The sequence below is a fragment of the Strongylocentrotus purpuratus genome, unplaced genomic scaffold, assembly GCF_000002235.5.
Source record: "Strongylocentrotus purpuratus isolate Spur 01 unplaced genomic scaffold, Spur_5.0 spur5_scaffold_4, whole genome shotgun sequence".
Classification (NCBI taxonomy): Eukaryota; Metazoa; Echinodermata; class Echinoidea; order Camarodonta; family Strongylocentrotidae; genus Strongylocentrotus; species Strongylocentrotus purpuratus.
The window spans coordinates 3669053-3683979 of NW_022145610.1; the positions used below are offsets into that span (position 1 = coordinate 3669053).

A 14927-nucleotide genomic window follows, 5' to 3' on the forward strand; every position below is an offset into this window, starting at 1 on the left:
GGCCTCGTTCACAATTCGGAAAAGAATATAATTCATTGTGGGATGAAAATACATAAAGCTTTAATTTAGGTAATAATACACGCAGAAGGATATATTTATGCACAGGTTTTGATGACCAAAATTTTGACAAAATTAGGTGAAACTGCCGATTACAATATAATTTTTGTTTACACATTTCTCCAAGCAATCCGCCTCGTTCATAATCATTGTAAGCAAGCAAAATAATCAAAATTATGTGCTCTCTAAATCTGCTCAAACTTCAATATTCTTTAACGATTCTAGTGTGTATGGAAGCATAATTGAGGATAAACACATGATCAGCAATGGTATTTTCCATCATGGCCTGATTATGGAAATATACAACTTTTTTTTTTAAATACAGAATTCATCAATGCTCATTGCAATACGACAAAATTATAATAGTGTATTACAAAAATAATTAATTAACAATGAGGAAAACTATACTATAACCTAGTTATGCGTTAAATTTGTGTTGTTTTGTATTAAATGTGATGTTTTTTATGTACCTGTATAATGTAGGGGTTCCATGAAAAGCACCGCATTAAGTTTATGTGCTGGCTTCAATGGAACCACCCTACTCAAATAAAACTTAATAAATAAATAAATTGATAAATAAATAAATAAAAACATACACAGAAATACAAAGCTCTAGTCGGTAGAACAACACGGAAGCTCGAATCGTGGACTGGGAACGAATTAATCTCAATAATACAAATGGTGTTTGTCCGCTCTTCTCTAGCGATGTCACGGATCGGACTAAAGGTTATGATTGAAGGAAGGGAAAATTGATCACTATCACATTCACACCCATCCCCATGGGACGTGTATTGACCTTTAATAGAGGGATAATTTGCTTCTGAAATACATTTATAGATAGCAATTTGATTATCTTGTATTCAAGGTGGAATTGATAGGTCACTATTTTTATACACAGGGGTGTAAGTTGATCGTACCCGCGATAAAACTCATCTCAGGTAATTCTGCTTGTAAATAAAGCTAACGTCATTTGTATCATTATTTGATGACAGCTATGAGGCTACCTCGTCCTCATCATCTCTTGCATCTTCTCTTTTCTCCTCTTCCTCCAACTCACTATCCGGGCCTCGCCCTTCCGTACTTCCTCCTTCTTCTCCTCCTCATTTCCATCTCGATCCTTCTCTTCCCAATTTTGATCCTCCGGCTCCTTGTCCTCCTTCTCTTACCCCTCCTCCTTTTCCCTCTTCTCTACTTCCCCCTTTTCTCCCTCTCCTGCCCCTCATTCTTCTCCTTCTCCTCCTCTTTCTCTTATACCTCCCTAATCTGATTTCTCTCTCTCTCTCTCTCTTCTGTTCTACCGCTCCCGCCCCCATCCCCACTATTCGTGCATATGTTTTATACGATTGCTCTAATAATAATAATCTGGATTTATATATCGCTAAATACGGAATACCGTCTCAAAGTGCTTTATAGATATTATTACCCCGGTCATCGGATTCATTCACGCACAATGTGCACCATCTCCACCGTCTCTGGAGAGTATTCCTACCACATGGTCACCGTGAGGGCATAGGCATAATACAAATAGTTTTGTCATCCTACCGGGTCCCCATTTCTCTCTTGGGTATTGAGTGGCAAATGTAGACTAATGCCTTGCCAAAGGACATTAGTGCCGTGTCGGGGATCGAACCACGAACTTTGAATTTCAAGTCAAGCCTAACAATTTAAACCACTGGACTACGACACTTCTAAATCTTTATCATGGTGAACATAAGATTTGAAGTTTTAAAAAAAAAGACACTAAATTAAGAAAGAAAACTTGTATTAGAACACCAAAAGTCCGATCACATGTTCAACTCCACCCAGGTTATGTCGGGGAATCGCTATCCCCCCGCCTCCCTCCCCGTTCTGCAGAGAGTTGCCAAGAGATCATTGTAAATAATAAAATACCGTGAAATTATTCTACCTTATAAATATCTGTGCCCTTGAAGGCTTTTTTCTAATAAAGTCTAAATGCTCGGCAGACAACACCGAAAGGTTACTTTCGAGGACGATATCCCTTCATAATATTATCGCTCTCGTTCGCGCGTTAAGTCAAAGCGGAAGATAGGATTAATGTCTTGAGTACACCATGGACGCGCTGAAATAATCGGCTTAATTATCTTCCGGGTATTGACGCTGTTCACACTGGCATTGACACTGCGGGCGACAAATTACATTCTCCGCCAGTCGCTAGCTTCAGACTATCTTCTTATTTTTTTCTTTTTCAGCTAATTCTATCGCGTTGTGTTTTCTTGTAGGCTGCAATAACGTCAAATTGTCGCCTCTAAGAAAACATTAAAACACCTGGAAGTTAACGGTGCTTTTCTTTCCCTATCTATTACAACTTTGGAAATTGGATACCCTGTGGGTTGTAGAATGACCCCTTCCTCCCCCCCCCCCACCCCCTCTCTCTCCCCCTTCTCTCTCTCTCTCTCTCTCTCTCCCTTTCTCTCTCTCCCCTTCTCTCTCTCTCTCCCTCCCCCTCTCTATCTCTCTCTCTCTCCCCCCCCCCTTTTTGTGTGTGGGGAACTGGAGTGGTTCTCTCTCTATGTTTCTCTCCCTTATCTCCCCCCCCTCCCGCTCTCTCTCTCTCTCTCTCTCTCTCCCCCTCTCTCTTTTCCCTCTCCCCCTGTCCATGTCTCTGTCCCTTGACACAGGAAAGCTCCTCCTCAATCGCATTATTCGCATGTGACCTTTTCTTTCCTCATAAGCACATTACTTCGCATACATGCACGAGGTGAAGGACGGAGAACATTAATTATTAAAGTATACCTGAATGCGAACCCACCTCTACGGGATTCTGAACACGATGAAAGTTAAATTGGAATAAATTGTGTCGTTTTGTAAGCATGGTTTAATAGAGGTCATGAGAAGCAGTCGCGTCGGGGGATTGGAGGGAGGGGGGGGGGGCATGTCGTCACTTTTTATTCAAACTCATTCAAATTTAAATGTAAATCTACCCTGCAAGAGAGATCTTGTATTGATTGGTATTCTTAATACACAGGTTCACTGTAATACAAATGGGAATTTCTATTCACTATGCGAATGACTGCTCAAAGTTACTGAAAACTGCTATCTTCATCAACAGCTGGTCTGTTACAGGTGGTGGTTAAACCACGTTCAATTATTGGGATAGTGAGCACTAAATTTTTTTTCGGCCCTCGAAAATTAAAAATCGCACCCCCCCCTCGAGCAACAGGAGGGGGCCTGTCTCCAAATAAAGGTAACATTTTACCTGTCCCCCCCCCCCCCGGATCCGCCATTGCATACGGAGAACCATGCGGCGACTGTGCGGAGAGGAGAAGAAGTAAAGCAACCGAAGTGTTATATTTGGTGTCACTTAACACTGGATGGTGGTCGAAATTTTGATAACAAGGTCACCAGTTTGTCATCCCATTTGACGTTGAAATATTTTGTTTTCTTCATTTTTCTCATGAGAGTTCCTTTTCTTGTCTTTCAGTTGGTTGCCACGGATCGAGAGGGGATATCCACGGGGCGCTTCCGAGTCGAAGATGGCGAGAGGGATGAGGTAAATTAAAATCATTTTTTTCTTCTTCAAAGTCTCTTTTTGTTCTTACTTTGTCATTTTCCATTTTAAGAAGAGACGTAAATTTTGGTTTAATTGTATCAAAATTATTTTCTAACTGCTTCCCCCTCCCTTTTTCTCTCTTTCTTACTAAACTGTCTCTCTCTCTCTCTCTCTCCTCTCTCTCTCTCTCTCTCTTCTGTTTTTCTTTCACTTTTAACCTCTGTCTCTTTTCCTTTCTTTATATATTTCTCTTTCTTTTTTTCTCTATCTCTCTCCGTCGTATGTATCTATCTGCCTCTCTCCATTTTCTTTTGTATCTGTCTCTTTCTCTCCCTCTGTATTTCTTTCCCCCCCCTCTCTCTCTCTCTCTCTCTCCCCCCTCTCCCTCTCCCTCTCTCTATCTGTTCCTGTCTTTATCTCTCTTCCTCTCTTACCATTCCCTCAATCCATCTCTGTCCATTTCCACACCGTGTATCAATTCATTCACTCCTTCCCTTTCGTGAAAACATTTCTCTGTTTCGCGGAAGCTAGATCTTTTCCTTCCGTTGTTGTCATTCTTGTAATCAAGATTAAAGATGACATTCATTTTGGAGCACCACCAATCTATCATTCCTTGTAGTATGTGCCCCTAATTCTTCTTTGATACAGTTCGTAGCATCCGTGGAATCCAATACTATCAGTCTGTAGCCACACCCACCTCCCCAATTTCATTGCCTCCCTCCCAGCTTCAGTCACCTCCCTCCAAGTATATGCTTTCTTCCCTCTTTTCCATTCATACCTTTATTTTCTTCCTTTTCATCAGCTTATTCTTCTGCCCCCTCTTCTTCTTCTTCTAATTTTTTCGTTCTCCTTCTTTTTCCTATTCTTCAAAGCCCTCTTCTTCTCCCTTTTCTTCTTCTTTTTTAATTATTATTATTAATATTGATAATAGTAATAGTCGCACAAGTAGTCGTATCATTGTTTTCATTATTTTCATGATTAATAATATTATTATTATTATTACCATCATTATTATAACTTTTATTGCTATTATTTATTCGGCAAAAAAATCCAGAAAACAATGGTGAATAAAAAACAAAAGTAGAATTTGAAAAGATTCGCATGCATGCCAGGGAAATTTAAACAATTTAACAAGTAACTATAACACGATGAGCTTCTTCTTTTCTGGCATATAATAGTGAGTTACAACAAAATACAGATTTTGTTTTTCTTCTATAAATTACTTAACTTATATGAAATGGGATTGTTTAAAAGATGGAATAAAATACTGATAACTTTGAAATTAAGTTACCATGACTACGATCCGATATACTAGTTCTTTGTTAGCCACTCTTGTAGTTTTCTCCTCAAGCTTTCCTTACCTCTCTATTTCACTTTATAATGTAACTACCCCTTCCGGATATAGTCCTATAGTACTGCATTATGTCATTACAAATGGGGAAATTGCCGAGAAAATAATACGCCATGAGCATCTCCTGTACCGTCTCACAAATAGCCTTGAAATTTGCATTCAAGTAAAGCTGTTAAAAATGATAAATGTTTAATATCGAAATGTCATGTCATTTCACGCCAATGTTTCCGGTACGATTTAATTTCTTCTCGTCTTGCCATGACAACCTTGAGAATTGATGCGATCCAAAGTGAGAGAGAGGAGAAAAAGATGAAAAGAGGGATAGAGTAATACAACAAAATAATATAAATGGAACCAAAATACAGAAAAACAAGTAAAAAAAAGAAGAAAAGAGCAGATTATTAAGACACGTGCCTTCAAGATAATCAGAAAAATAAGTTCAACTATTTTCTTGTTGGTCAATCGCATCAAGTCCAGGTCTTGACAACATCCGGTTAATGGTCAACAGTGAATTGTTTTTACTACATGTATATCATTGCATCTCGGGGGGGGGGGGCGTTGTCTTAATTGTATAGTTATGTTTCATGAATGCAACGCCTTTCTAGAACATGTTCCATAATCCGATAATGAAACTATTAGTTCGGTGACGTAGGCCAGCTTCGAGGAAGCGTCATTTTGATTGCGTCGTTATCTACGGTAATCGAACATAAATCATGTAAGCACTCAGTGCATGCGCCAATAATGAAATCCTAGGTTTGATATTGTTCATTTTTGCATTTAATTTTCGTATGTCTCTCGCGTGGTGCGTCAAGGAGCAAGAAAGTCAGTGACTCAGTCCTACGCCATTGTAAAGACTGACGCTTCGTGTGCATCAAGCATTAGGTCTTAACGCACTGAGTGCCGTCAAATGTGCGTTTGATGCGTCAATTTGCCTTCGTCAAGTTCATGAATAAATCATAGTGTTAGAGAGATGAACACACTAAGTCAGAAAGTGAAATTTGACCTTTGACATGCCATGCGAGAGTGACAGCTTTAATACATAAACGTCAGAAAAATGTACAGTTTACTGAATAACTAATGGCGCATGCGCTAATTTCCTATATAGGCTTTATTAGCGTATTCAACGTGAACAAGATGGCGCCTGACTGTTTCTTGGTACGACCGCATAGGACTAAGTTGGTTTGTAATTTGGAAATGTGCGATCGATCCTACAAACTTGTGATCAATCGTAACTTTCGTTAAGCGTGGGCTTATAGACTATAGGTGTATGTATGCATAGCCCCTACTTTGTGCTCTGCGTTTCACGTTGTTCATGAAGTGAAAAATTCGATATTATCGTGCCCTAAATCTAACATAACCCGATTGGCGGAGAATGTTTAGTGCAGAAACAAGATATCAGCAAGTGATAGCCAGAGACCTGGCCACTGGCATATGACAAAAGATCAATAAAATGTAATCAGGTTAAACATTCTGTCATAGCATAACCCAGAAAGGGTTTCTTATTTATACAGTCTACCAATCGAGTACCTGGACCCGTGCCTTGGAGCTTATTCTTCCTAGTGTTACAAATAATTGTGACCCTAATGTGAGCAAGTGACTCATCTGTTTTCCTGTACGTATTCTACTTCCATAAATGTAGAATACCTTCATCAGTAACGAATGCTAACTGCTCATCGCGTTATGTGTTTCATGTCTTTTGAGATAATGCTATCATGACTTCCGAAAACATATCTTTGGCGTTTTCTTCCAGAATAGACATTCACAGATCAGAAGTCCACGTATGATGCGTTAATATATATTTCTGGACACTTAACGCTATTTCTTCATACTACAGAAAAGCTTTTCGATAAAATGTCTTCAAGCTTTGTGACATACAAATAAATTTCCAATGAATAAAGTCCATTAATTTTGAAGCGGTGAATCTGCGTCATTTAGCGATGATCGTCAACACAATGAAACCTTTCAAATGTTGTCTAAGCAAAAAGGCATGTTCTTAACACTGGACACTTATTCGTCAATCAACTTTAATCGAAAACTGAGATGAAAATTAATTAAACTTTACATTTAACACACTTCGAAATGATCGACAAGATCATAATTATCTACACTTCACTAGCTTGGAAATGATTTTTTTTTCCTGAAATGTCATTTTCAATGTACGTTTTTCCTGCACATAAAATCATTAGAGATCTCCTGTTTTTCCATATAAAATCTATACAACTGTGAACTCGTCTTTATGGGGTTTGCGTAGATAAGACATAACGCAGATCTGCAATTTGACCAATAAGTGCCCTTTTCATCTAGGTACAAAATCCACGTTTTTGTCATAAATAAGAAATTCCAAATTTTGAAAACGAAATACCTTTAATATTCCCATTGGATTCGCGATCTGAGTAGAATGAAATACGTTTTTACCTTAGTTCTTGTATATAGCTTGAATTTATTTTGTAAACAACCGCAATTTGTTTTGTGCGCTCATTGACATGCATTTGAAGCTAAAAAGCGTGAGAACAGATCGAGATAAAGAATGAAAATCTTATTCGTGCTGGCCGTTGCAAGAAGAAGGAGTAGAAGAAGAAGGACAAGAAGACTTATGAAATGGAAGAGGGAAAATATAATTTGAAATAAGCCGTTGTGCTTTTCTAGGAAATAGTAAGAAAAGTACTATCGAAACTATGTGAAGAGCCGAAGAAATATTGACCGGTGAAATTAGATGCGAATAAGGAGAAAAGCAAACGCTGCATTAATAACATGATTTATACAATACTCTAATTGTTGGTGAGAGGGCATGTGTTTAACGGTAATTATTTATATCTACGTTTAAAAGTGAACACATTTTGAGGGTAGCAGAAAGAGATTGCCATAGTTTGTTACCTGACAAAATTATGGACCTTTGGGTAGGTGCAGTTCGTATAGAGGGCATAAGGTAATGGTTTTAAATTTATTTTGAGAACCTTTAAAAAGAACACTTACAAGTAACATCCTGCTTCGACGTTCCTGCACGCAGTGGCGTACGTGGAGCGGACACTGGGGTGGGCGTGTGCAAGGAAGAAAAAGAGGGAAAAGAGAGAAGACAAGGGACGCCTGGAGCATCGCCCGCATCGTCTCAACAGTAGCCTTGTAAATTTGCATTCATGTAAAGCCGATGCCCCCTTCTCCTCTCCCAACCCATCATTCCAATACCCCTTAATGGGTGGACTCACCCTACGTCGAAGCTTCCTGATGTACCACTTTAAAGCCCAAAGTATGATGGCAAAATTTCACTTAAATAAATTGTATCATAATGTAAAAGAGGATGCCATTCAAGACACACTTCTGGAAATAGTTCCCCCCAAAATGTATGTGAAGACAAATATTGATAAAAGAATACATAATTTGGGTTTTCTGTTGAACGCACAAAATCGAATTTTTCATTTTTTCATCAATATCCGACTTCAAACACAATTGGTTTGGAAATTCTTGCAGAAATGTGTCTTAAACGACATTTTCACATTATGATGTGATTTAATTAAAATGTTGTAATCAAATTCTGGGGGCTCCTGAAATGTTAAAGGGTCTTTAAACAAAGAGTGGCTCACATAATATTGTCTACATTTACTTACGAGTTTACATTCCTGTATGTCCCCATTGTCACAGACAAAATCTTATTCTCTACAAATTAAAAAAATAAAAGTAATGCGTCCCCTAAAACCAATGCGCGTTCGACGCTGTTCATATTAGCGAAGGGCAAGTCTTAGATCTATTTGTTTCTTATCAAATAGACATACGACAAACTAAAGCAACCTCGTCTCACCCTTTATATATATTTGGCGGCAAACAGAGTTGTTTTCTCTCCCTTAATGTGTATTTATGCAGCCTCCTCTCACGGGATAGGAAGGACCCTTATATCTATCGACCACGTTCTCCTTTCGAACAGTATTTTGGTTGTCAGTCTTTCCCCTCGGTTTCGGCACTCTTTTTTTTTGTTTCGACTAACTTCATCAGCTGATCAGAGTAGTCTGATGTTGCCGTAATATTGTTGTTATCTTTTTTACATCCTTCTTTTCTTCAGGGTCTGTTCCATTCCCTCTAACCATACTAGATGTTGAAACTTTGTTTACTAAGTAATAATCTTTTACTAGCTGGATTTTAAAAAAGGGAGGGGGAAGCGGCGTAGAGAAAAAGAAAGAAAAAAAATAAAGAAAAATGTTAAGAGAAGGAGAGAGGGAAAGGAAAGAGAGAGAGAGAGAGAGAGATAGAGAGAGAGAGAGAGAGAGAGAGAGAGAGAGAGAGAGAGAGAGAGAGGAAATCGAAATTATAGAAAAATCGGTACCCTGGGTAACAGGTCGGCAACGTATTGGATGGGATGGAAACTCCACCCCACCGCAAGCTATGCGTAATGTGTCTATAAATGCGTCCTACTTTATTATTTATCATTTAATAAAAGGATGGTGATATTATGAAGTATGAAAAAAGAGTAGAACTAAATTAGGTTTAGGGATACGAATACATTGGGGTGTAGTCCAGGTTTGAAGTAACGAGACTGACTGGGAAGGGGCGGATTATCACCAGATTGCGTGATGCATAACTATTTTGTTTAATATTTCGTTGGCAAAGTAATTTTGCATTTTATCAAAATGTCTCTCTTTGTAATTTCAGATCTCGACGATGGCAACCGGAAGTGACGTTCACCTCGAGAACCCAGAATACCACACACGGTGGTATTTCAAGTACTTTCTTGGAAAAAGTAAGTTTTAAACTGTAGCATTAAAAGCTAATTAACATGGTGGTATTTTCTGGATTCAACGATTCAAAGTTCAACTATAGTAATAATGAAAAAACTCTCGAAAAAGTTGCAAAGTAATGTTAAGAACCGAATTGCTAATCATTATTATTTCGGCAGAAGGTGTTGATGCGCTGAGAAAGAAACAAAGAAATTAAATATCAGGACCCCATCTTAAGAGTTAAGATTGATCTATATCAATTGTAAGTCCTCCATTCAATCGCAGTTTTTCAGTCTCTTATTTCTTATGTACAGAGTTGCAATTAATATCAATCGCAAATAAGTTGCGATTGATTATTAACTCTTTATAAGACGGGGCCAGGTCTCAAAAGCTTTATTTAAATATAAAAATAGCTACAAATTTTGTCTAAAATTTTATTTCATCCGCTATGCTTGGGGGTTGTTATTTGTTTCTCATTAAAAAAAAATCTTCATTTTTTTCTATCCTCATGATAATGTTTGTCCCTACTCCATCATTTAGATAGTAAGGAGAGACAGTGTATAAGTTTTTGTTACCAGATTCAAAAATATCTTTGAATAGCAAGGCGCTAGAAAGTATCGCGTGTTTCCTTTTACAGTAACTATGACAACAATTCCGGTGTAAAAAGAGATAGTCTTAACAAATAATAAAGAACAAATCAGGACGCTCACAGCTGCTTTCTGAGGTGTATTTCAAGAGTGGAGGAAGCTATATGTATTGTTGTTTCCTTACGTGATGATAACATATCAAGAATGCAACTTTATGTAGCTCCTTTGTATGGTTTTTCTTTCCTGAAGTTCTAACAAAGATTAATCGTTAAAATGAGAACCTTATGTGAAATTGATTATATGCAGTTGTTTCTATTTTGGTTCGGAAAGAGCTTACAAGAAACCTTACTAAATACATATATACCCTAACGCCGCTTAAGTTAGTTTATAGAAAATATCTTTCTAAATTTGGGAATGTCCATGTATAATGACTTTTCTCCGAGTGGACTTTTGACCTTTGATATTATCAACGCCATTTCCTCGAAAATGTGATTTTCTGACTAGATTCTTCGATTTTAATGCTGTGTTTTATATGTCCTGTAATATATCCACGGAAGTATGATGAAAATATATGAATCTCCATAGTAACGATTCTTTACCCCGTCTTATGAGATAAGGGACTGCAAACTTGCGATTGATTCGGATAAATCGCAATCTCTCTCTCTCTCTCTCTCTCTGAGAATTTCCTTTTGGTTAATTATCAACTTTTCGATCCTTGTCCTCAAATCGCAAAATGTTATGATTTTTTTTCTTCAAAATACAGTTCGTATCTTCTTGTTTGTCCTTTTTTTTTTTTTTTTTTTGTTGTTCTTGTTTGTTTCGTATTGTCAACAAACACATTGCACCCCCTCTCTCTCCCCCCACCCCCTTCCTCCCCCCTCTCTCTCTCTCTCTCTCTCTATCTCTATATCTTCCTCTCTCTCTCTCTATTTTAAGTGTCATGACGTACGTGTATGTAGTAAATTGTTGTGAGCCTTATTTTTAACACTCGGGTCTTTGTTTATCTCCATAGTTCATCAAAACTACGTAGGAGCAGATGTGGAAAAGAATATCTTCTTCCTCTCCGTAGTTCTTACAGACGCTAACAATCACAATGTGCCCCAATACAGAGCGATCTTGTGGAGAAAAACGGTAAGCAAAAATAATTACGAAATTTCGCAATTTCCAGAAATTGCAAACATCACAGGAACAGGGATTTTATTGTTGTTTTTTTATTCGTGATAATGTTTGTTTAAGTCGTGATATAAATCGATATTCGTGAATTTTAATTTCCTATAGATTGCTAAGTATGTGGAACGTGTACTAAAGAGTAGAAAGAGAAGAAAGAAGTAGATGAAGAAAAAATAAGAAGAGGAGAAGAAAAAGAAGAAGAGGAGGAGGAGGAGGAGAAGAAGATAAAATTCAACATGATTATTATCCAACTCCGTCCATAAGTTAAATTGAAAACTAAAAACAATTAGTTTGGGGATGGCCTGTAGACAAAGTCTAAGTTAAGATATAAATTTAGTACTGTTTTGAGAGATTGAACGGATGTGAAAAGCGAATTAAAAACATATTCAGACAAGAAGCCTGTCATAACAGCAATTACGAAGATTGAAATCGGTTCCTGACGAGCAAAAGGAAGTCTCAGAAGTGGCTCCTGAGATTTCAGAAAGCGATACTTGAAATGTATTTTCTGCAAGCATCACCCAAAACAAACATGCTGCGATACCCAAAACCTGGAAACCCCAGCTTAGCTCATCAGTAAATCATGTTGTTTAGTGTTTCTTCGGCTTTCGAGACAAATCAGAAATATATTGAAATGGATAGTTGTTTTCAAAGAGTTTGCTACAAATACAAATCTTCTTACTTACGATTTCAATCATTTTAAGATTTTAATCTCTGAATCAGACCTGATCCAGAAGAGGTGCAAGAAGCCCACACTATAATGGAGGTGGTGGGGAGGGGCGCAACTCCTATGCACGTATAAGGTTTTTCGCCCATCCTCTGGTTTCCTCTGATCGCACACCTACTTAGTAGACCTGCTTTCATCAGCTCGAGTTTGCCAAACTAGACCGAGCTCAAATTGGTCTGGTGAGGACGTAATTTCGAGCTTCGGTAAAATATACCGAGTCTGAAAATGGCGGGTTATTTGGCAAACTTGAACTTGAATCTGCAAATATTCAGAATTGAATGATATGTACTGTTAAACTAAGAAAACAACAATAACATGAACATTCAGCAGTAACCAGAAGAAAAGACAAAAAACAATCTCTATCTCTGAGGTTTCCTTTTTGCGTTTAAAACGGACTTTTATGAAATTGTTTCAAGACCACTCTTGATAGAATTTCTAAGTTATCGGGATGAAGTGTGTTTTAAAAAGCTGCTGATGGGCTGCAGAAATCTAGCAAAGGCAGCCTTTGGCGCATACTTTCCTGAGAAAGTAAACAACCTGAGACATCTGCATTCTTTAACCTTCTCAGGCTTATGACTGTAATCGAATCATAAACCGCTGTAAATCCCATAATGCCTGGGATTCGCTGATCCCCGTTTTCTGCCTAATGAAGACGTCTCGAATATCACTGCGAGGTGTTGGGGGACAGCGATTAATCTCGAGAGGCATGTTCAGGTTATTGTGTTCTTGATACTTTCTTCGAATCAAAAAGCAACCACGGTCCCGGGGTAGCTGGTTTCACAGGAATACACAAAAATAAGAGAAAGGGGTTTTAAATGTTTCAGACATTTACAACTAATAAAGAAGATTTGTCGTGGTCTAGTGGATACGTCACCGGACTGTGGATCAAATGGTTCGCTCTTTGAGTTTGAGTCCTGCCGCGGCATTAAAGTTTTTTGGCAAGACATTAATCTACACTCGAACCAGGTGAGGTAAATGGGCACCTAGAAGGAATTAATTCCTTGAAATGCTAGAGCACCACAATGGCAGCCATGCTAAACCCGGGATAATAACTGTGGAGCGCCAGGAGCGTCAAGTCTGTCAGATATGAGCGCTATACAAGAACACACCTTTATTATTATTTCTTGTTTTAAAATCATCATGACTTGTATTATTATTATTGTTATTCATGTTGTTATGGTGTTCCTCAAGGTTCAGTTTTAGGACCGGTATTGTTCTTACTTTATAAAAGAGTGTTAAAAGTTTATAACGTAAGTAATGAATGATAAGGCACATATAATTCCTTTGCAACTTCATGACCGAATCGCCAATTCGTCTTCATAAGATTACCCTAAATCTTCATCTCTTTAAAAAAGATTCATAACTCTCAGACGAAGTTGTCCAATTTCTTAGAAACTCTCATTAACCGGTTTCTCCTCATTCTACTTTTATTTCTTTTACTGGGAGACATTCCCAACCGTAAGTTCCTACCATACTTACTCCAGCATACGATTTAGAATATTTTATATCTGCCCCGAGTTCTCCTTTAAAAATGTAGCAAAAGAACAACGTTGCAAAGACGCCTTGCACCTTGTGTTTATCCCATAGTCCACAGCGAATTATCTTTTAGTTTAATCATTATGATTTAAATCGTCCGTCAGAAAATTGATCATCAAACCATCTTGTCGTGTGTTTGTCACGTACGCATGTTCACGTTTTTATAGATGGGGCTACATAAACTTTCATCTCCACAAAATGATGAATGATTAAAGAGGCCATTGCGAGCGTAGTTTTCGTTCGTTTAAATGGAGCCAAGCAATAAGCACTCAATTATTGATGGTCCTTCTATATTTGTTAGATTGTTTGTTTCCTTTTTAAAAATCAAGTATTCATGTCGGTACTAGTGTACAACATCCATACTAATAAGATGTAAATTCAAATCAAAAATTCATGTAACTTTATATATTGAAATTCCCTGCACGATCAGCAAATGCAAAATGGATTGTGGTGAATTTCCTGCCCGGATAGCAGAAGAAGTTGTATAGGTTTAAATCCCTCCTGGCTCGAAGATGTTTTTATGACTTGTCCTCTATTCATGTGCAGATTGTGCGGTTTGGGTACTGTATACGGTTTGGGCACTGTCCATTGTAGGAACAAAATATAGATATACAGAAGGAAAGGCCATTTTGTTTCATTTTTGTCCAGGTTGAATTGTCATGGAAATTGTTTACTCGCATGTGAGAAACTGCATATTATGTTCACGGTACACAATGTCATTGTGTCAACATTGAACGAGTGACACATGAATTATTGCTATGCATAAAGGTTGCCAGCTATACTGAATACAAGAAGAACAAAAATAATTGACTTGATTTTCGTCTCGTTCCTTTAATCTGTATAATTTACTTCTCGAAATTCTACTTTACAAACGAACTTAATAATATATCCATTGTTTTGTACACATTCAAAAGCCATGCTGATAAATTATTCAAAACCTTGAGTTAGCCGTTTGACTAAGTAACACCTCCACGCCGACTCCAACGATTCGATATTCGACAAAATATATTCTGCCATTCTGGATGATGTTATTGTCAGTTTCGTGTCAGTTTCATAGATGAGTTACCGGGGTATTAGCCGTCTGATTTGTACAGTTATCTGTTTATTTCATTTTTTTCATGTTTCTTCCGTTTCATATTTCTTCCACAGGGAACACAAAAGATCTGTATACCGTACAACTCGGCTAAGTCGATGTCAGTGAAAAGAATACTTGGGTAAGTAGTCGTGTAATAAATCCCTTCGTCGATCTCATACAAATAAAAATCATTCTGCCAATAAATAGGTACCC

The 14927-nt window shown here is 37.7% G+C and overlaps 1 protein-coding gene across 2 annotated transcripts in view; it reads left to right on the top strand.

Moving 5' to 3' along the window:
* The first annotated feature begins 3495 nt into the window (after window positions 1-3495).
* Window positions 3496-14927, top strand: part of LOC100892962 (GTPase-activating Rap/Ran-GAP domain-like protein 3) — a 40274-nt gene continuing 28842 nt past the window's right edge. For both annotated transcript variants that reach the window (XR_004066363.1, XM_030997646.1), the window contains exons 1-4: window positions 3496-3568; window positions 9558-9645; window positions 11222-11340; window positions 14789-14853. Coding sequence is in view for 1 of the 2 variants with exons in the window: in XM_030997646.1 (XP_030853506.1) it covers window positions 9567-9645; window positions 11222-11340; window positions 14789-14853 (263 nt within the window). In the remaining variant the exon portion in view is untranslated. The remainder of the gene's footprint in view (window positions 3569-9557; window positions 9646-11221; window positions 11341-14788; window positions 14854-14927) is intronic.